Source organism: Ammodytes marinus (genome assembly GCF_949987685.1).
Source record: "Ammodytes marinus genome assembly, chromosome: 9".
Classification (NCBI taxonomy): domain Eukaryota; kingdom Metazoa; phylum Chordata; class Actinopteri; order Uranoscopiformes; family Ammodytidae; genus Ammodytes; species Ammodytes marinus.
In genome coordinates this window covers 31,866,320-31,888,819 of record NC_137213.1, presented here as the reverse complement: position 1 = coordinate 31,888,819, position 22,500 = coordinate 31,866,320, and the positions used below count along the sequence as shown (strand labels likewise).

General features: G+C 41.1%; 3 protein-coding genes across 3 annotated transcripts in view; 2 read left to right on the top strand and 1 right to left on the bottom strand.

Moving 5' to 3' along the window:
- vcpip1 (valosin containing protein (p97)/p47 complex interacting protein 1) overlaps positions 1-4,451 on the top strand; it is a 13,723-nt gene extending 9,272 nt beyond the window's left edge. Inside the window, exons 8-10 of the mRNA XM_080034662.1 lie at positions 70-250; positions 1,104-1,200; positions 1,607-4,451. Coding sequence (XP_079890788.1) covers positions 70-250; positions 1,104-1,200; positions 1,607-2,098 — 770 coding nt within the window. The 3' untranslated portion in view covers positions 2,099-4,451. The remainder of the gene's footprint in view (positions 1-69; positions 251-1,103; positions 1,201-1,606) is intronic.
- A 4,726-nt stretch (positions 4,452-9,177) lies between these two features.
- LOC307255929 (tripartite motif-containing protein 16-like) lies at positions 9,178-12,171 on the top strand. The gene has a single exon (XM_080034760.1). The coding sequence runs from the start codon at positions 9,218-9,220 to the stop codon at positions 10,901-10,903; it is 1,686 nt and encodes a 561-aa protein (XP_079890886.1). The 5' UTR covers positions 9,178-9,217; the 3' UTR covers positions 10,904-12,171.
- Positions 12,172-14,867: 2,696 nt separating this feature from the next.
- ift57 (intraflagellar transport 57 homolog (Chlamydomonas)) lies at positions 14,868-22,469 on the bottom strand. Its single transcript, XM_080034884.1, has 11 exons — positions 21,964-22,469; positions 20,896-21,070; positions 20,194-20,312; positions 19,347-19,437; positions 18,827-18,895; positions 18,227-18,349; positions 17,696-17,767; positions 17,242-17,373; positions 16,385-16,447; positions 15,737-15,803; positions 14,868-15,114 (listed from the first exon to the last, which is right to left on the bottom strand). The coding sequence occupies exons 1-11, from the start codon at positions 22,116-22,118 to the stop codon at positions 14,933-14,935; spliced, it is 1,248 nt and encodes a 415-aa protein (XP_079891010.1). The 5' UTR covers positions 22,119-22,469; the 3' UTR covers positions 14,868-14,932.
- Between the last annotated feature and the right edge of the window lie 31 nt (positions 22,470-22,500).

The following is a 22,500-nucleotide window of genomic DNA, read 5'->3' as shown; positions in this document are numbered from 1 at the left end:
TACAATGACATTCAAGGCTATCTTATCTCTTATCTTATCTTAAACCCTTTCCTTGTGGTGTTGTTCCAGGCTTGATGGAGGGTAAGCACTGCACGCTGCCTCACCTGTCAGGTAAAACCTTCGTGTTCAACTCGTGTGAGGAGCGTTTGGAGCTGTGTGTGGACACGGCCGGTCACTTCGCTGTCGGGCCGGACGTGGAGGAATCTGTGAAAGAGGCTCTGGTGCAGCTACGCTCTGACTCCGCCAATAGGTAGGACTGATTCTCTGCTTTATACATTCAGGCTTTTGCTTTGTCTATGTTTCATTTGCTTTTTCTTTTTTTTTAAGATTACTTTTGGGCATTGTCAAGCTTTATTAGATCCTACTCTCTGCAGGCCATTAGTGGAGCAAGGCAAGGCAAGTTTATTTATATAGCACAATTCAGACACAAGGCCACTCAAAGTGCTTTACAGGGGCAAGATAAGAATACATAAAACACATTAAAAAAACATTTAAAAGCGAATAAAAGAAGCAAATAAAAAAAAAAAATGAAAACTCGATTTAAAAAGCAGATAAGTGCTACAATCTTCCAATTTTGTGATACAAGCGTGAACATTGGCACGAGCAGTCTCCATGGGTCACTGGACAAGAAAATTGTCCGAGACTAAAAATAAAAACAAATTTCAAATGTCTCGGTGACCCCACGGAGACTAATGCTCGTGCCAATGTTCACGCTTGTATCATCAACTGGACAAAAATAAGCACTTAGCCGCGCCACTATATTACTTTGGGCTGGTTTCACAGACATGGATTAAGCGTAGTTCTGGACTAAATTGTACCTTCAATAGACAATCTCCATTCAAAATTCCATTTAGTCCAGGACTAAGCTTAATCCATGTCTGTGAAACTGGCCCTTTGTCTATTTTTTATTTTCAAATATTCCTGTTTTGTGATATAGGCTATGATATGTAATGTCACAAGGGTAGGCATGATAAGACTCTGCTTCTTCCTGCACCCTTTTTTTCGGCCATTGTTTCTTGTTTTAAATGATTGATCGGTGTATGTTTTATGTCTCTGTTGTTATGTGTGTATTTAAATGTACCACTCCTCCTCCCCACCACTAGGGGAAGCAGAGAGGGCAGCCCAGTGCACAGCCTGCTGAGACTGGGCAGCGGGGGCGTGGTGAGGAAGAAGGAGCTACAGAACGTCAACGCCTTCCAGGTAACCATGGGGATCAGAATATGAAGCTTCTGTTAAAGGTGCAGTCAGTAATTCTGGAGAATGTGTGTGCACTCTGTAAACGGGCATGTTGCCTGCTACGGTGGGCCCTTGGTTCATATACCCTTTGTTTATTCTGGAAAATGCTTGTCAAAATCACTTTTTGTCAAATCAGTGAATATCTCCTCAGAATCTGCTACCACTTTTAACTTTCTATCTATCTATCTATCTATCTATCTATCTATCTATCTATCTATCTATCTATCTATCTATCTATCTATCTATCTATCTATCTATCTCACTGGACCACAAACTGTGAGACTCAATAATGGTGTGAATATATAAATATACCAATAACAAACTTAACCCTCCCTATCCATCCTTCCTTCCTTCCTTCCTTGCGTTCCAGGGTAAAGGCCATTCATTGGGCAGCGCAGGTGGAGGCTCCTCCCCTCCGGAGCATCGACCAATCACGCGGCAGCACAGCAGCGGAGTGGACCTGAGCGCCAGCGTGTCCCGAGGCCCCCCCGACCTGAAAGACATCCCAGAGGACACCACGAGGGAGCTGGTCCGAATGGCGCCCGGCTTCGTCACTATGAAAGACGGACGCGGCCTGGACCCGGGTTTGATGGAACAACAACGCAAGAAACTCCAAGAGATGGTGTCGTCTATCCAGGCTTCGATGGAGCGCCATTTGAGGGAGCAGCAAGGCAGCGAAAGCAGTGTGAGCGGTGCCACGAAGACGGGGGAAAGTAAAATGGCGTCTACGGTAGATTTGGAAGCTCCGGCGATTGCGTCTACAACAGAAACGGCGGTGGAGGGAAAAGCGGACGAGCAAGAAGAAATGGAGAGTCAAGACGATGAGCAGAGCAGTGTCTTTGAGCCGATGGATCATTCATGATTATTACTGCTACTAGGGGCCGGAATGGCTGCACTGACCGGGCGCCATTTTGGGGCATAACGCCGCCTCGTAGCACACAAGACAATAACGTAACAACTACCTATAACGTAATAACTGCCAATTCAATTCAATGAAACTTTATTCAACTGTATTTCACACACACTGGACAATGTCGGTATAACATCCAGCCGTGGAAAAAATTAAGAGACCAGTCTGGATTTTTCTTCAATCTTCATCTCTACATTACTCAATTGAAATGCTCCAAATGACAATATTTTTGGGGGGGAATTTGGTAGAAATGTTGTCAGTAGTTTATAGTATAAAACCAAAATGTTCATTCTACTCAAACGTATGCCTATAAATTAGTAAAACGAGAGACACTGAACATTTGGAGCGGTCTCTTAATTGTTTCCACAGCTGTATATAAGGACATAAAAAAAGACAGGACAGTTACATTCATTTTAAGTTCATGAGTTCTTCTGCATTTAGACATTTTGTTCGAAGTGTCACTTTGTGTTGGGTCAGTTTAGGCTGTTATGATTACATTTTTTGAATCGATTAATGGGCACATACATTTGTACATATAATTCCTCAACTTAATGATCATTTTTTTCTCAGTTTTTTTATAGTAGGTTAGGTAATGCAGTTCACACACACACAGACAGACAGACACCTACCCACACACACACACAGAGGTAACAGACAGACGCACGCACACACACAGACAGACACACACAGGCAGGCAGGCAGGCAGACACACACACACACACACACAGTTATTGGCAGTTATTACGTCATTGTGCTACTACACGCCTCAGGTCGGACCCTTAAACATTTGGACTTAAAGTTAGTTTTCTTTGCTGCATGACTTAAGAGCGAGCCGAGCGTTTCCAGAGACATATTGTGATTCTGTCGATCGCGGTACATCATCAATTCTCTCACTCACACAGACAATATTACAGTTCTGTTGCCATGCTGCGCCTGTTGCTGTGTGTGTGTGTGTGTGTGTGTGTGTGTGTGTGTGTGTGTGTGTGTGTGTGTTTAAACCTTATGCACTTTGCTACACGCTCTCCCATCTCACAATGTACTAAACAATAAACACAACATATGATTGATTCCTGCTTTTGAAGAGAAATTATTTTGCCTTTTTTTAGGATTACGTTTTTTTTTTTTTTTTAAACCAAAGTTGATGATGTATCTTGAACGACTGTTTCACAATATACAAGGAGCATCTTCCAAAATTAGAAGAAAAAAAATTCGGAAATTTTATTCAAAAAGTTAAACTATCATCAAGTCTAGATTCATTACATATAATGATAATGGATTGGATTTATATAGCGCTTTTCTCGCACTCGAAGCGCTTTACAGGGTTCCAGGTTCCATTCATTCACACACAGTCGGTGGGGGAAAGCTAAGGATAGTAGCCACAGCTGCCTGTGAAATATAAAGTGAAATACAGAATGTCAGGCATTTTTTTGTCTTAATTTCGTTGATTACAGCTCAACGAAATCCAAAATCCAGCATTCCAGTTGAACTTTTTGAATTAAATTACCGAATTTCTTTGAACTTTTTCATGAGGTTCAAATTTTTTTTGGAGATGCACCTGAGTCAGTGTTGTGACGAGATTGTATCTTTCCCCACTTGCAGACGTTTAAAGGTGGAGTCAGTGATTCTGGAGAACGCTTGTTGTCAAAAATCAGTGAATATCTCCTCATGATCCTCTACCTACCTGTCTGTACTGTGTGATTTTGACAACAAGCATTCTCCAGAATCACTGACTACACCTTGAAATCCTGTCTCTATAAAACGCACCGATATACCGAGGCTGTGATTCCTGTGTGTGAGACGCATTCCTGTAGATAGAATTAAACATCCCAAGTCTTAATCTGACTCTAAAGACTTAAACCTGCTAATATGACATGGCTCCGATTGAATGAACGCTTTGAAAACTGTGCATAAACAATCTGTCAAACTCATCAACGCTGAAATCTGCTTCTCCAATGTCCGTGTGAGAGCTCGGAAAGTTTGCTTGACTTGACTTGGTCTGTGAACGCCACTTAAACGGGACAATAAACGCTTTTTTTGTTGGTTGTTTTTAGCAAAAACTCAAGTGGCTGAGTCCACTTTTCTGGACTTACTTTCTTGTTCTCTCTCAAGGAGGATTTGTTCCCAGGAATATCTGTGAATGCCAATAGTGGGGGGGCCTTGGTGATTTGATGTTTTCATTTAAAGTTGAAGGGAAAAGTTTAGTTTTTTACTTCTTAAAGCTGGGGTATATGATTTCTGATTGGTCAAAGTTAACATGAGCTGTACACTTTGACCAATCAGAGCGAGGCTCCGATTCTCTGTTCTTATTGGCTGTTGGGACTGTCCATTCACTTTGGCACGACTTTGTTGGTGTAGAGCGTGTCAGGGAGGGACCATAGGGGAGGGACCAAAGAGAACAAGTGGAGCGGTTGAGGTATTTGGATTCGAATATCTAACCCAACATTTTCTCCCCAAATCATATACCCCAGCTTTAATTGAACGGGAGGGTCTATAGAACAGTTTTGGATCAAGTGTCAAGAAACCAGACCAAATTATTTTTGGAGTGTTGAAATTAAGATCTTAAAAAATTCATGATTTCGATGGTGACACTCGAACAAAAAATGTTCTATAGCCCCTTAGCTTCGATTTAGAAGTGAAAACTAAACGTTTGCATCAACTTGAAATGACTGACCCTGCGTTCCAATCCCCATACTTCCCTACTATCTAGTACGCCAGAAAAATATTTAGGATGTCCCAATACATGCACGTCAATTGTAGTATGCTGAAAATACATAAATGCCACACTAACTCCAATAGCATTTTGCAGTATTCGTCTTTATTCTTGACATTTCTCGATATAATGAAGAAAAAACATCCTTATCTGATTTTTTTCTCTCCCGTCTGTGGCCCTAAAACTCCTCTGTACTTTAGTATGTAGTGTAGTAAAAGGAAAAAGTATGTGATTTGGAACGCAGGGTGTGTGTCCAGCCACCACACTATAAAGGCAAGTTCACACCGACAATTCATCTACTGTATTTCACAAGGAACTTCTTGGCTGCAGACTTGATTGAAAAAGCCAAGATCTATTGCTACACAGATATTGTAGTTTTTTCCAAATTTCCAACAAAAAAACCCTGAAAATAACTTATTATAAATGATAGATGTAAAATTATTACTGCTTCAGCCACGTCATAATACAGAAGTATATGCTTTGAAAGGGTAATGGATCCCATGTGTTATTGTAGTCTTAAGGCCTGTTTATGAGCCGCATATTGGTCAGGGAATGTTGTAACTATGTACTGCAAGGGAAAGAATAAAATGAAAGGAAGATGTTTTTTTTTTCATGATGAAATTCAAGAATAAAGAAGACAATTGCAGACTGTTGCAGAGTTAGGAATGGAAATGTCTGGCAAGTTTTGATCTACAACTTTAAAAACAAACCACAAAAAATACAACACTGAAGTTCAAATTCGTAAGAAATTCAGTTTTCATATAATTTCAATTCAATTCTGGAATTCTTTCGAATCATTGTTTAATTTCAATTTTCACTTCCATGAATATTTTTATATTTGGATTCTTGTTTTTTTGCAGTTGCAGATTTTTGTGTTTTTGTTTGTTTAAGACTTTCAAAATATATTTGGTGAAAGAAAATGTTGAAGAAAATATGTATTGCAGTGACGAATAAAAGAAAATATTTTTTTTGAAATAATTCCAGAATTGAATCAAAACCAAATAGATTCAAACACATTTCCTCAACACTTCTTATTTGAATTTCTTTCAGTTACAATTACAATTTATTTTTTATTTTCGAATAAAACTTTTTTGGCCCAGAATAGGCTCCATAGAACGCTCCCTGATCAAAACCATATAATCTTGCTCTAAAATGAAAAAATTAAAAACGACAAAATATTAAACTATTTTTTAATTTAGTCTAAAAAAAAGAAATTTAAGTCACTTTACACTTTTTCGTGCCAACAAACAGTTTGCCCGACACGACTAATATAACCGGGGCGACTGTGGCTCAGTTGGTAGAGCGGGTCGGCTGATGATCAAAGGGTTGGAGGTTCGATCCCCGTCCTGCCACTTGTGTCATGGTTGTTGTGTCCTTGGGCAAGACACTTCACCCACCTTGCCTTGTGTGAATGTTCGATGTTCGATAGTTAGCCTGCTATCGGTATATGAATGTGTGTGTGTGAATGGGAACAGGTCTCCCTTGAAAAAGAGTCTTCGGTCTCAATGGGATTTACCTGTAGAAATAAAGGTCGATAATATAACGCAATGCTGAGCCCAAAACGTAATAACTTTTTGTGTCCATAATGTAACAACTTTTTAGAATTTTTTTCTTTTTTTCAGTTCTTCCATTCTGGCTCCTACAAGGCCTTAAAATCTCTCCATTGATTTTACACTAAATCTATATGTTTGATTGCTTGATATGTTTTGTTTATATTTTACCTCAAACTCCATTTATCTGAACTAAAAATCCTTTAAAATGTCACAGTTTGGTTTGAAATGAAAATCCGTAATTAATTTTTTTTAATAATTTTTTCATTTTATTTGTTACATATTTCGGGCTTAAAATGAAAATTGTAATTAATAATTATTTTATTTAATTTTTTTTACATTTTCCGGCTTCCTGAAGTTTTTTTTTATTTTTTTTCCCGCGTGGTGTGAACACAATTTGAAAACTCGGCACTTTGTTTGAAATGAAGTGGTAATGTGAGCGTAGCAGGCGCTCGCTCGCTCGCTGGCACGGACCAATTAAAAGACAGGAGAGTTTTGTTGCTATAGGAGGACGCTGGAGCTCTTTCTGTGTGACTGCTGTACTAATGACATGAATTGTAATCCAGTTGTATAATAGTATATATTGTAGTATATTTGAAGCTGTACAGAAACTACACAAACACATACATTGCTCACTTCCTTCACTTGTTCATTTTCTGTGTGTGTGTGTGTGTGTGAGAGAGAGAGAGAGGGTGTGTGTGAGAGTGTGTAAGAGAGTGTGTGTGTTTAATTATTTTTTTCTGGTTTGCTAATAAAATATTGATGATACGCGGCTTTCGACATCGCTGTTTGCATGTGTGATGAATTTTCAAACCCAACAATAAAATCACTACCTTCACTTGTCTTCTGTAATTTTTTTTCTCTATTAGACAGTTTTGTAGAGACAGAGATGAAATGTGTCAGAGAGGGGTGAATGACATGCAGAGAACGACCCGGGCTGGATTCTAACCCGAGTCTGCTGTGAAGAGGACAGACAGACAGACAGACAGAGAGGGGAATGACATGCAGAGAACGACCCGGGCTGGATTCTAACCCGGGTCTGCTGTGAAGAGGACTGTGTTTTCCCTAACTGTATGAAATGCTGTCGTTTTCCTCTAGAGGGCACTGTAGCACTGACTATGAAGTAACATGACATGACAGCCTTATTGTGTGTAAGCTTCATCTTAAAAACTAAACAATTGGCATAGATTTATTACAGTAGTACAGTGTATATTTACAAGAGGTACATTTTTCCCCCTAAAAAATATATGAAAGAGAAGGTCAAACTAACAGTTAAGGGGGTTGAAACACTTAAATGTCCTTCTGACTTTTAACTATATATTTCACGACAATTTCAGACCCCTAAAATGGACCGTACCATCTTAAACTTGCCTGAGCTCCCAGTATTACAGTGGATTCTGACTATCCGTGTGCAAGGCAGCGCAGACAGTGTAGTAATGTTAATAGCTGGATAGATAGCTTGTTTTAGCCCAGTACACTTCACTTTATTACCTTAAGGGTTTCTGATTGTTTCAAGGGTCTAGGAATGATTGCCAACGTTATCTAGTTCATTCATAGCATTATATTTGTGTCACCATGGACCTAAATGTTGTCTTTTACATTACATAAATAAAGACATTTCCACCATACATTTATTAAAAATGGCACATATTGGTGCATAAAAATTCCCCAGAATGAAGGAAAATAAGTGGGTTAAGTTTAATGTAGATTCATAATCACAGAGATAAGGGGGGTGAAGGGAAAGGAGTGCATATCTCCATCATCGTAAAGACACACCTGATAAATTCCGACCTTTGACCATCATATTCATGGCAGAAATCTGCTTGTCCACTGCCGGGAGAGCTGTGTTATCTCGATCACCTGATTTGAACCTTCCAAACTTCACCACTTACACTTGTCATTTGGCAGTTGGGTGGAGCGCCTCCCTTTGGATTTTAATCTTGCCCCTGTAAAGCACTTTGAATGGCCTTGTGTCTGAATTGTGCAATAGAAATAAACTTGCCTTGCCTTGCCTTGCCTTGCCTTGCCTTGCCTTTGGGAGGTGTTCTGGGCAAGTCCAGCTGGAAGGAGGAAGACCCAGGAGGACTAGGTGGAGAGATTATATCTCCACACTGGTCTGGGAACGCCTCAGGATCCCCCAGTCAGAGCTGGTTGATGTGGAAAGGGAAGTTTGGGGTCCCATGCTTGATATGCTGCCCCTGTGACCCAACCCAGGATAGGGCCATGAAGATGTATGGAAGTTTGAAAACTGTTGCAGTTCATTCTGTGCAAACTCAAGTTTTTTTTTCTCAAAATAGACAAATTGTGCCAAAAGTGTTTGGTCTGCATCAATTCAGGGAATTAAAAACAAACAAAAAACAAAGAAAGGGTATTTCCAACAAGAACAGGCAAAGAAAATGTTACCAAGGCTGCACGCAGCAACAGAGACAGTTCGTCAGAATTATTATCTTTGCTGAGGGCGGCTAATGAGTAACAGGGAGCGGCTGAGCTGGCAGGTGACCAGCTCATGTGCATCTGAATCATAGATGAAAGATAACACACCCTGTCGGTCACATACAGCTAATCCTTCTGGAATGCAGAAAAGCTTGAACACCCTTCCCTCTTCCTCATGCTCTCAACGGCAGTGAGCGTCAGCCTATCAAACTATGTTCCCTCCCCTCCACACCGCTACAGGTATGAGGATGGGCGTAAACAACATTCTGTGACGTGGATAAACTGATGAATATCTTTCACTGCAGTCAGCTGCGAGAGACAGAACAGAGATTGTTTCTGCTCAGAGAAATTTTAAACTATTTCACACTGAAAGGTGAAATGGCGCAGCAAGGAGCTCAGCTGGACCGCAAAAACATCTCTTGTTCAATCTGTCTGGATCTACTGAGGGATCCAGTGAGTCTTAACTGTGGACACAACTACTGCATGGACTGTATTAAAACCCACTGGGATGGAGAGGATTGTGAACAAACCTACAGCTGCCCTCAGTGTAGGCACACCTTCAGCCCAAGGCCTGTGCTGGTGAAAAGTACCATGTTAGCAGTTTTAGTGGAGGAACTGAAGAAGACTGGACTCCAAGCTGCTCCTGCTGATCACTGCTACGCTGGACCTGCAGATGTGGCCTGTGATTTCTGCACTGGGAGAAAACTGAAAGCCCTCAAGTCCTGTCTGGTCTGTATGGTATCTTATTGTGAGAAACACCTCCAGCCTCATTATGAATCTCCTGCGTTTAAAAAACACAAGCTGGTGGAACCCTCCAAAGATCTCCAGGAGAACCTCTGCTGTCTTCATGATGAGGTGAAGAAGATGTTCTGTCGAACTGATCAGCAGTGTATCTGCTACCTCTGCTCTGTGGACGAACACAAAGGCCACGACACAGTGTCAGCTGCAGCAGAACGGAATGAGAGGCAGAGAGAACTTGATGGGAGTCGACTAAACATCCAGCAGACAATCCAGGACAGAGAGAAAAATCTGAAGGTTCTTCAAGACGAGGTAGATGATATCAATGGCTCTGCTGATAAAGCAGTGGAGCAAAGTGAGAAGACCTTCGCTGAGCTGATCCGTCTCATCCGGAAAACAAGTTCTGCTGTGAAGCAGCAGGTCAAATCCAAGCAGGAAACTGAAGTCAGTCGAGTCAAAGATCTTCAGGAGAAGCTGGAGCAGGAGATCACTGAGCTGAAGAGGAAAGATACTGAGCTGAAGACCCTGTCTCTCACAGAGGATCAGAACCACTTTCTAACGGACTTCCCCTCACTGCCACCACTCAGTGACTATACACACTCATCCAGCATCGACATCCGTCCTCTGAGATACTTTGAAGATGTGACAGCAGCTGTGTCACAAGCCAGAGATAAACTACAGGACGCTCTGAAACAGACATGGACAGACCTGTCACTGGAGGAGACTCAAGTGGATGACTTACTCTCACAACCAGAGCCCAAGACCAGAGCTGACTTCTTAAAATATGCAACTGAAATCACATTGGATCCAAACACTGCGAACAATCATCTGTTATTATCCGAGGGGAACAGGATAGCAACAGTAATAAGAGAAAAAACGTCTTATTCTAGTTACAAACACAGATTCAATAGTAATCTTCAGGCCCTGAGTAAAGAGAGTCTGACTGGACCTTGTTACGTGGAAGTGGAGTGGGGAGAGTATGGAGTTCATGTAGCAGTCGCATACAAGAGTATCAGCAGAGCAGGGGATGAAAGTGGATTTGGACAAAATGACAAATCTTGGGCGTTACGATGTAACACACACAGTTATGACTTTTGTTTCAACAAAGTCCAGTCTCGCGTCTCAGGTCCTCTGTCCTCCAGAGTAGGAGTGTACCTGGATCACAGTGCAGGTCTTCTGTCCTTCTACAGCGTCTCGGAAACCAACACCATGACTCTCCTCCACAGAGTCCAGACAACGTTCACTCAGCCGCTCTATGCTGGAGTTAGGTTTAACTCCTGGTCTGCTGGATCTACAGCTGAGTTCATTAAACTCAAAGACATTTGAGGTGAGATACTGCTGGTAAAGAGGATAATGACATCCTGCCTGGTTCCTGTGCCCAAGACGCCACACTCCAAGGAGATGAACGGCCACAGACCGGTTGCACTGACGTCTCATCTGATGCTGAAGAGAATGTTTCTGGCTCTTCGTCCTCTGGTGAACCCGTCGAAGGACCAGCTGCAGTTCCCCTATCGGTCTGGCATCAGAGTGGACAACACCATCATCTCCCTCCTCCATGGATCCCCCTCCCTCCTCCATGGATCCTCCTCCCGCCCGAAAGCACTGTGTTCTATGATTTCTCCAGCGCTTTCAACACCATCCAGCCTATACTGCTGAGGGGACAAGCTGGATAACACTGGAGTGGACCCTCAGCCTCACTGCCTGGGTCCTGGATTACCTGACCCACCGACCACAGTATGTGAGGATTAAGAACCATCCGTCTGACACGGTGGTCTGCAGTACGGGGGCTCCCTTCCTCATCACCCTCTACACTGCAGACTCCACATCCAACTCCTCACGGCGCTACCTCCAGAAGAACTCTGATGACTCTGCTGTCGTCGGCCTTATTAAGGATGGGGACGACAGTGGGTACAGAGAACTGAACCGGGACTTTGTGGAGTTAACATCCAGGGGCTAGACATTATGTTTGTGGATTCTTACAGGTACCTGGGCTTTCACATTAATAATAAAATGGACTCTAGTGGGATGATTAGCGCACTGTATGAAAATCGCCATAGCATACTCTATCTACTCAAGAGACTCAGGTGTTTTGGAGTTTTTATGACTCTGTGGTAGCATCGGAAAAATATTTTTTGGTGCAGTGTGCTCGAGTAGCAGCATCACAGCTGCTAAAAGGAATAAGATCAATTAATCTGATTTAAAAAGACAACTCTGTCCTGGGGGGCACACTACACCCGGCTGAGGTGGTAGGAGATAGACATAGACAAGCTGTCATCCATGTTGGACAACACATCCCCCCGCCTTTATGAGTTAGTTTCCACACTGAGTAGCTCCTTCAGTGACAGACTGATACACCCGCTCTAAATGTCATCATTAAAAATATGCTGTAATTTTATTTGTATTTTCATATTATAAGATAAGTATAGAGGGAATTCGTTTTTTGTTTATGTTAACTTTTTCAATCATAGTCTTCTTAATCGTATTAATATTACTCATGGTTATATAGGCTTTTTATAGATATTTTTTTAACTACATTTATATAATATATTAGTCTCTTTTTGTCCTTTTATCTGTAGTGTATCCATATCCTTGTATTGAACATATTATCTATTGACTTAGGGGGCGGGCCTGGAGAGGTGGGGGGGGGGGGGGGGGGGTGTAAGCTTGACTATTAATTTATTATGTAAAACCCTTTGTGCTTCCTTTTTGTGCATTAAAGTATCCTATTTAATAAAGTTTGATTTGACACAAGGTTTTTTATCAGCCTAAACATGTTCTTACCAAAGCTTATTATCCCTATGGTAGTCAATTTTATTTTTTACTGATATATTATTCAATAAAAAACATAATATATATAAGTTTTTGGATTGAAAAAATGACTTCATCAGGTTCAGGAATTTCTGTTCTGGTGACATCTAGTGGCCATTTGCTGAAACAAAGACTGAAATTATTATCTGAAACATTTATTTTTATTTTCATATACACAAAATATACAAAATAAAACGTAATAAAAAAACGAGAACAGAAATAAATATGTGACATTCAGGAGAAAGAGTCAAATGTATGAAATGTTCCATGAGTTGATGCTGCTGGACTGAGTGAATATACAAAGGGACTGTTTCAGAAGTATAAAGAAATATAGTTTTTGGTTTAAATGAAATCTAAGGAAGTTCAAAAGATCCAACGTCCTGAGGCACAACTCTGTCAGTTCACGTGAGAAATGCAGGAGACAAGTTGTGTTGTAACACTTTACAATAAGGCAGGGCTGTACGCTTATTTTTTTAGGTGGTAGCACTGGTGCTAGCAAGCAAAAAAAATCAGTAGCACAAAAATAAATTCAGTAGCACACAAAGTATGATCGAAAACTTGCATAACCTTAACCCATTCATTTCGCTCTAATTACCTTTTAGCCTGTCATCTTGGTCTCATTTGAAACTCTCAATTAATGTCATATCCTAGTGTGTGCAGTAATAATTGGAGAAAAATTAATAGGGGTGCACTGATTGCAATTTAGACAAAATAATCTAACCTGCCTGCCAATTGCAATTTTTTGCTGATTCAGAAATATTTCTCCCCATAAAATTAATATCTATATATTTTTTGTATATACATATCATTATTATATTCATAATAATAAACATTTTTGGTAAATGTCCTTCTGTTAATTAAAACCTAACTTTAAAACATATAGCCTATTAAATAAATAAGTATACATATTGGTACAATTTAGGATAAGTTAAATAGGTTGTTGTGAATGTGTTGGGAGTAGTTCTTCAGTGGCTTATCAGTTATTTCAAACTTTGTTTAAATAGACTACTGTTGTTGACTGCTCTCTGCAGCTGAAGCAGTTGATTTTCAAGCTAGCGCACTGCAGGGCTGTGAAGCACGAACTTCCTGTTCTTACCGGCTTCAAAAAAGTCAACTCACGTTTGGCTAGTAACATGCTTTTAATGTGAAGGCGCACAGGAAATGTTTTGTTTGCACACGCGCTAACTTAACTGCGTGCCGTCTCCTTCCGGTTATTACCGTTGGTGAAGTGTAGACGCTAGGTCCCGAGCACACATCTTTCACCAGCCAAAGTGGAGGGTGGACTCAATAACTTACTTGCCTAAGACTACATTTACCCGAATTTGGAGAGTGTTAATGTAGAGCCCTCTAAGCAGTGTTGTGCAGCACTCCTCTGTGTCTCAAACAGACAGCATCTGCTCATTAGCACTCGTGCGAGTGTACTTGTATTCATCATCGCACGTGATCAATTTCAGTAGCAAATGCGATCAAAACTGTCGCACTGTACAGCCCTGTAAGGGTACTTTAATTACCTGTTAGTTAATGCTTAGTTTAGGTTTATTAAGCACTTAAACAGCATGTATTAACAGTAAGGTAATGTTTATTAAATGCTTATTAAGACTTAATCAAGCATTGACTTAATGTTAAAAGTTAATTACTGAATTAACTTTTGGTTGTTTATTTAGTTTTGTCTTCTGTTCATGTGTTCATTTTTCAAGTTGTTGTGTTTGTAGCAAAATGAAAAAAATCCATAAATATCCAACGAACTTAAAGAAAAAGAAGAAGCATTGACTAACAGTGAATTAATGTTCCCTTATTGTAAAGTGTTACCAGTTGTGTGTTTTTGGTTTCGTGGCCCCGTACATGTAGCCGTCCCTAGGAGAATGTCCCTGCAGCGGGAAGTATGAGTATTCGTCTTCATTCTTGACATAATGAAAAAAAAAATCTTCCTCATCTGATATTTTTTTCTTTTCTGTACTGTAGTATGTAGTAATGTGATTTGGAATGCAGGGTGTCTGATAATGTAGGCGTCCCTAGGTGAATGTCCCTGTTGCCTGCTCTGGTAGGCTGGTGGCCCTGGCTAGGTGAATGTCCCTGTTGCCTGCTCTGGTAGGCTGGTAGCGTGCATGTCCCGTGTCATGTTAGATTTCTCTCTGAGTTTTCACAGTTAGTTAATGCTTAGTTTATGTTTATCTAGCATTGAATAATCATTTATTAACAGTCAAGTAAATGCTTATTAAGACTTAATCAAGCATTGACTTAATGTTAAAAGTTAATTACTGTACCGTTATTGTGAAGTAGCAGTAGTTTTGTCTTTTGTTTGTGTGTTCGTTTTTCAAGTTGTGTGTTTATGTTGCAAAATGAAAAATTCCATAAATATCTGACAAACTTAAAGAAACATCATTTACTAACAGATTAATGAACCCTTATTGTAAAGTGTTTTTGGTTTAAAGGTCCCGTTAATGTAGGCGTCCCTATGAGAACGTCCCTGCTTGCTGCTCTGGTAGGCTGGTGGCCCTGGCTAGGTGAATGTCCCTGCTGCCTGCTCTGGTAGGCTGGTGGCCCTGGCTAGGTGAATGTCCCTGCTTGCTGCTCTGGTAGGCTGGTAGCGTGCATGTCTCGTGTCATGTTAGATTTCTCCCTGAGTTTGGCCTGCAGCAGCGTGTGCTCCACCACTCCGATCCTCACGTCCATCTGAACGATCTCCTGCTTCAGCTTCGTCAGGCTCTGCTTGATCTTCACCACCGGAGCTGAGGGACAGACAGGGACAGGGTCAGTACTACAGACAGACAGTCAGTAACACAGACACACAGTCAGTACTACAGACAGTCAGTAGCACAGACACACTGCCATCGGTGTATGAATGTGTGTATGCATGGATGAATGTGGTAAGAAATGTTAAGCGCTTTGAGGCTGAGAAAATCGGCTAAAAAGCACTATACAACACAAGTCCATTTACCATTTTACTCCATTTACACACGGTCAGTAACAGACACACAGACACACAGTCAGTAACACAGACAGACGGTCAGTAACCGACACACACTCAGTACCACAGTCCTTTTATTTTCTATACAGGTAAATCCCATTGAGACCGGAGACTCTTTTTCAAGAGAGACATGTTCCCATTCCCACGTTAACATCACACTCACATTCATACACCGATAGCAGCAGCAGCTACCACGCAGGGTGCAAGCTAACTATCAGGAGACATTTAGGGGTTCAGTGTCTCTTTGCCCAGGGACACTTGGACATGTGGCGGGGAGACGGGGGAATCGAACCACCGACCCTGTAACCCAGTGGACGACCGAACCGCCCTACACACTTCACCACAGCCGCTAGAGACTCAAGAGACTCATTCATCCTCCTCACCTCCGTCAGACATGCTGCTGCCTTTCTCCTCCATCTCCTGCTTCACCTTCTCCAGGTCCTCACTGATCTGAAACACACAGAGACACACTGAGAAGGTCAGACAGACAGACAGACAGACAGACAGACAGACAGACAGGCAGGCAGACAGACAGACAGGCAGACAGACAGACAGACAGACAGGCAGACAGACAGACAGACAGACAGGCAGGCAGGCAGGCAGACAGACAGACAGGCAGGCAGGCAGGCAGACAGACAGGCAGACAGACAGACAGACAGACAGACAGACAGACAGAAGCACGCACGCACACAAGTGATCGATCCGAACTCCATCCAAGGAACAAGCATTTTATCAGTAGTTTGCTTGTCATCTAGCTGACAGGTATTTTTACAAGGCAGCATTATGAGGTTATTTTGGTGTTGTTGTGTATGATGTGTATTTCACATTGCTAGTTCCTCCTATGTGAAGTGTGTAATGTATAGTCTGGGTGGACGGCTAAAACTGAATTGCCGTTTGGGATGAATAACGTTGTCTAAAACTGAAATGCTAGTGAAATGCTCACACTGTCGAGCCCTGGTTGCTGTAGATGAAACTATCCGTCAGTGTATAAAGGTGTGACTGACGTGATGATGAATGATGTGTTCACTGACCTCTGCTAAGACTCTGGTCCTCTCAGTCACTCCTCCACTGGCCTGCTGGTAGCGCTCCTTTGCCTGGTGGAGGAAACAGGTCTGTTACTATTTCAGTTTGACTCATGTGACAGTCACGACAGCTACGGGATGAAATCTAAATGGACAGAACTACATGCAAGGTTCATACAGCTTTTTAAGAGGAAAACTCAAGCACTTTTTCCAGCACTTTTAAGAGAAAAAAAATCATCTTTTTCAAGGATCCCAAAGCTTTAGATTATATATATATATATATATATATTTGGAAAATAAACATGCTTATGATATCTATCTGTCAAATGGAAGGGTATTCTTATTATGTAGATCAAAGAAAAACACTATTTTTCCATACAAATATTCATTTAAATAGAATAGCACTCAAATCCAATTTTAAAGAGTTGTGTCATGTGTCACACTAATTTCTGGAAGATTTAAAATGAAAACGAGCAAGAATAAAACCAGAGTAAATACTAAATGAACGATGAATTGAGATGAACCAGTTACAGTCAGATGTGTAAAATGTGTTACATCGACGACTGTTCCGACAAATTCTAGCGGAAATGGGACTCTTTCATAAGGTATTTTAATTCTTTATCCATCCTGGCCCAGGACTAACCCCCGCCCCCCTTTTATTTTATTTTTGTTCGTTTTCTTTGTTTTGTTTTGTTTTTTGTCAGTATTGTTTGTATATGTTATTGATTTTTTCTGTTGCATTGTTCTTGAAAAAAAAGAGGAAAAACCAATAAATGTGTTGATAAAAAAATAAAAAAATAGTTACCTCGCTGAATAGTTTTTTCCGGTGTGTGCCATTTTAATAGTGGTGAGTGTTGTGCGGTTACCTCGCTGAGTCTGGCCTGAGCGCTGCGGTATTCCTGGATCAGAGGCTCCAGCTGGTTGTTGATGTATTTCTCTCTGCTGCCGACCTTCTCCAGAGTCTTACTGATGTCCTCCTGCAGCTTGTCCAAGTAGCTCTACAGACACACACACACGGATGGATGGGTGTTATAAAGGAGGTTTTAAAGGTGCTCCAAGGGACTTTCAGATTGGGTTGATTCTAGCGCCCACCTTTAGACAAAAGCGGTAGTGTTTTTACCACGCCAACTGTTGATCCTGGGTGAGCGTATACCCATGACAAAGGGATTAAGAAAACTATTTAAAACTATAAGTAAATGTAGTAAAAATAAGGAACAGCAGGTGGAGCTACAAACATACAAACACACACACACACACACACACACACACACACACACCAGTGAAACCTGCTGTTATTATTAAACCGGTCAGTAAATGCACCTTGGCCTCTTTGAGCGAAGACTTGATCCCGTCTCTGTGCTGATGCATCTGGTCCACATGGATCCTCCAGTCCTGCAGATAGACAGACAGACAGATAGACAGACAGGCAGATAGACAGATAGACAGGCAGGCAGACAGACAGACAGACAGACAGACAGAAAGACAGATAGACAGGCAGGCAGGCAGGCAGGCAGGCAGGCAGGCAGGCAGGCAGACAGACAGACAGACAGACAGACAGACAGACAGACAGACAGGTAGACAGACAGACAGACAGACAGACAGACAGACAGACAGACAGACAGACAGACAGACAGACAGACAGACAGGCAGGCAGACAGACAGACAGACACGGGACAAAATCATCAATCATTTAAAAATGTCACAACGTTGTAGATGTCAAAAAACAAACATAAAAAAATCCTAAAAAACAAGAAAAACACACACACACACACACACACACACACACACACACACACACACACACACACACCCATCCACACAAACACACACACACACACACAGGGCCTTTACCTTGTTGTCTGTCCTGATAGTGACTTTGAGCTGAGGCAGGACTCTCTCCACCTCCAGGCTCCACTCGGCTGCGTCCACCGTAGACTCCAGAATATCATCTGGTTTAGACGACGCCTCTGAGGCCTGTACGGGAGACAGACAAAATGAATGAACTGTTTTTTTTATTTTATTTTTGGCTTTTTATTTGACAGACAGACAAACTAAATTATTAATTTTATAAAATAATATTTTTTTTTGCATTTTTTTTTGACAGTTTGGAGAGAGAGATGACAGAGATGAAATGGGGCATAGAGAGGGGAATGGATTCGAACCACGTCTTTACGGGACAGAGACAAACTAAATTACTGTTCTTTAAAAAATAAAAATATTGGCATGTTTTTTTCTGGATTTTTTTATTTATTTTTGGTCATTTTTGGGTGTTTTATTTGAAAGTTGGGAGAGACAGAGATGAAATGGGGTTAGAGAGAGGGGAATGGATTCTAACCCGGGTCTGCTGTGAAGAGGACTGAGCCTGTATAGAGTTTGTCTCTCCACACTGTCTAATAAAAACATAAAAATGCCACAAAAAAGAAAAAGATTGAACTGATCAGATGAACTCACCGTGTGGGTCGTCCGTAACTTCAGAGCCTCAAGGTCCATCACATTCTCCTCCTCCTCATCGGGCTCCTCCTGACAGACAGACAGACAGACAGGCAGACAGACAGACAGGCAGGCAGGCAGGGAGACAGACAGACAGACAGACACACACAGTCACATAATTTGTTCACAAATTTCATTGCAACAAAAACAACATTTTTAAATGGTAAAACTGGAATATTTAGTGCTCCGAGGAACTTTCAGTGTGTGTTAATTCTAGCGCCCCCTTTGGACAAAAGCAGTAGTGTTTTTACTACGCCAGCTGTTGTTCCTGGGTGAGCGTATACCCATGACAAAGGCATTAAGAAAAACTAAATAAAAATAGCATTCTTTGCACTGATGGTCTGGTTTGCTGTTGCATGTAATATATGATCATCAGAGGGAAAATGAGACTGTTTCAGAAATATTTAAAAGTTCCTCGTAGCACCTTTAAATAAACTAATAATGTGGAAGCAACACAGAAACATTTGGAACATTTCCATACGATCATTTCCTCCTCCACTTTGCTCAGTGTGAGCTCTGCGTCGTCCTCCATCACTGACTCTTCTTCTGTGGTTTCTGTCGGGTAGTTCGGTCTGGAGCAGAGACACACAGGACAGGGGGTACAGTTAAAGAGTGATTACCTATTAAGACTGTAAATATACCCTCAAAGACCTACTTCAACGGTGGAAATATGAAGGTTTATTGAAATCTGAGATCCTATGTAGTATACATGTGCAAACATTTTAGAAATCGGTTCATCCTAGCCTGAGAAAAGGCAGAAAGAGTGTTTTATGGTCTCACTGTATAACCCCTAAATTTTTGTCAATATTAACACTAGCATTCATGTGTTAATTTACAACATAGTTATTTAATTCAGACTATCTAAAAAAAACAAGTGTAAGTGTGCAGTTACTCTTTCAAAGTCAAATTCACTTATTGTCAATTACTAATTTATGTTCCAGACAGACAGAGAATAGAAATTGCGTTTCTCTACGACCCCACGCTGCAATAAAAACAAAAGGATAAAACTAGGTCAAATAAGATAAGTAATATCTACAATAAATAAATTATATATAGTGCAAAAGGTAAGGCAAAACAAAACGCTATATGTAAAATTAAAATTAGAAAAGTAAATAAATTGAAATGTGAAATATGTGTAACACTATTTACAATAACGGTTGCGTTCCGAATCGCATACTCTTTCTTTTCTCTATTCTACTGGGTACTTTTAACCATCCTAAATCTGGCCACAAGAATCGGGACATCCTAAATCTTTTTTCTACATTCTATATAGTAGAAAGTATGCGATTCGGAACGCAACCACAGTGTATTCAGTTAGTGTTACATACCTCCTGAAGGTGAAGCCCCTCCTCTTCAGAGCCTCCTCCGCCAGTCTGTCCAGCACAAAGCAGACCTGCTCCCCTGACCCTGACTTCAGTTTGGAGGGCGGGAAGTCCACCTTCACCCCCTGGAACACACACACACACACACACACACACACACACACACACACACACACACACACACACACACACACACACACACACACACACACACACACACACACACACACACACACACACACACACACACACACACACACACACACACACACACACACTGGGTCAGAACAAACGGAAAGATCTGAAAGTCTACATCTAACTAAAGCAGGTCGGTGTGGAAAGGGTCTAAGAGTCACACGGTTATTTTCACTATTTATGAATATAAATGTGAGAATTTACATTGTAGTTGACATGCCTAGGAATCAACTGAAATAATTATGACGTTTTAGTGTGTGTGCGTCTGCCTGTCTGTCTGTCTGTCTGTCTGTCTGTCTGTCTGTCTGTCTATCTATGTGTCTGTCTATCTATCTATCTATCTGTCTGTCTGTCTGTCTGTCTGTCTGTCTGTCTGTCTGTCTGTCTGTCTGTCTGTCTGTCTGTCTGTCTGTCTGTCTGTCAATCTATCTATCTATCTGTCTGTCTGTCTGTCTGTCTGTCTGCGTGTCTGTCTGTCTGTCTGTCTGTCCGTCCTTATCCTTAGTGACTCACGAAGGCCCTGAGTTCAGCCAGTATGTTGGACACAGTGGCGTTGGGTTCATCGTGCTCCTGAGGCTCAGTGAAGGGTCGGCCGGCGGTGTTGATCAGCCAGGAAGAGATGATGGTGAACATGTAGAACTGCTCACCAGAGTTAAAGGACAGAAAGGGACTGGACACAAAGTAATGTCTGGGGGAAAAGAGAGACAGAAAAGAGAAAGAAAGGTCCTTTAGGTGAAAAATATAAGATCTTTAAGGTATTAAATATAATGTAAAAAGTGCAGATGTTGTTATACTACTATTAATATCCTAATAGTGTTTCCTACATATCAAATCAAATCAAATCAGTTTTATTTGTATAGCCCAAAATCACAAACACATTTGTCTCAGTGGGCTTTACATTTCATACAATATGATATATGATACAATATGATACAATATGACACCCTGCCCTTACACCGTTAGCTCGGCTGAGAAAAAACTCCCAGTAAAAACCCTTTACCGGGAATAAAAAAAAATTGAAGAAATCTCAGGGAGAGTCGACAGAGTAAGGGATCCCTCTCCCAGGACGGACATGCTGCAATAGATGTCATAAGTAGAGAAAATCACGAAGGAATTTGATATCAATATAATACAACTGACTGATGGGACAGGTGGTGACAAGGAGTTAAGGTAACTTAGATCAATCTAGAAGTAAACTAGGTGATGTGACACCAGGCCCCTCTGTCTAACATCAATGTGCTGGAAAGATGTCCAATGAAGACATTTGTTATACTGTTTTCATACGGTCATCTATCGGCAGGGTACAATTGCATATGCTCAAAATCATCCTTGCGCCCCAAAATGCCCCGCTGCTATGTATCTGTCCTAGGGGAAAAACTGATAGGCTAATATTTGATATAATTTTTAAACCTTCTACTTGTCAAACAAACACCTGGTTTGCTGTTTTTTGGTTGTGTATTTTAGTATAGTCTTTTACTGTAATAAAATACAAGAATAATATTATTTAAAAACACATATCGTAGTAGGTGTTAGTAGGTGCAGATATCTGACATGTAGTGTGTGTATTTGTATCGTCCTCACCTTGACAGGTATTTCATGTTGTGTTTCGCGAGAACTTCTTCCTCGTAATTTAAAACCTTCAACTTTTCCAGCAAACACTCCATCACCACAAACACCTGATGAGCCGACCCTGGTCCCCGTTCATCCTCCTCTCCTCTCCTCCCTTCCTCCGCCATTATATTCACAAATAAAGTGTCTAAAAATGTAAATAATTGGTTATTTTAGCGCTAAAAGAACGCATGTAAGTTACGTTAGCCAGCCACCTAGTACGTTGCTATGCGGTGTGTTTGGCTTTGGTTGTCAGGGAACCGAAAGCTAACGGTAGCTGCCTAGGATAGCTCCTAGCTCACATTAGCTACCGCAGAATTTCACTTCCAAAATTAAAATGGAGTATCTTTGCTTATCAGAATTCATGTGATAAAGTGCCTTCGGGATATATCCATCTCCAGACACTTTAATAACGACATGACTATGGAGTTTTCAGCACTTAAATGGGCTAACTGTTGCTGTTAATACTGCGAGCTAAAATCTCAGTACCAGCTATTTGTAAACAGCTTT

Excerpts from the sequence above, each read along its gene's own strand:
- LOC307255929 (XM_080034760.1), top strand. The coding sequence starts at position 9,218 with ATGGCGCAGCAAGGAGCTCAGCTGGACCGCAAAAACATCTCTTGTTCA.
- ift57 (XM_080034884.1), bottom strand. The coding sequence starts at position 22,118 with ATGGCGGAGGAAGGGAGGAGAGGAGAGGAGGATGAACGGGGACCAGGG. Across the intron at positions 21,071-21,963 it reads AACATGAAATACCTGTCAAG|ACATTACTTTGTGTCCAGTC; the intron begins GTGAGGACGATA and ends CTTTTCCCCCAG. Across the intron at positions 17,374-17,695 it reads CTTCGCTCAAAGAGGCCAAG|AGCTACTTGGACAAGCTGCA; the intron begins GTGCATTTACTG and ends GTGTGTCTGTAG.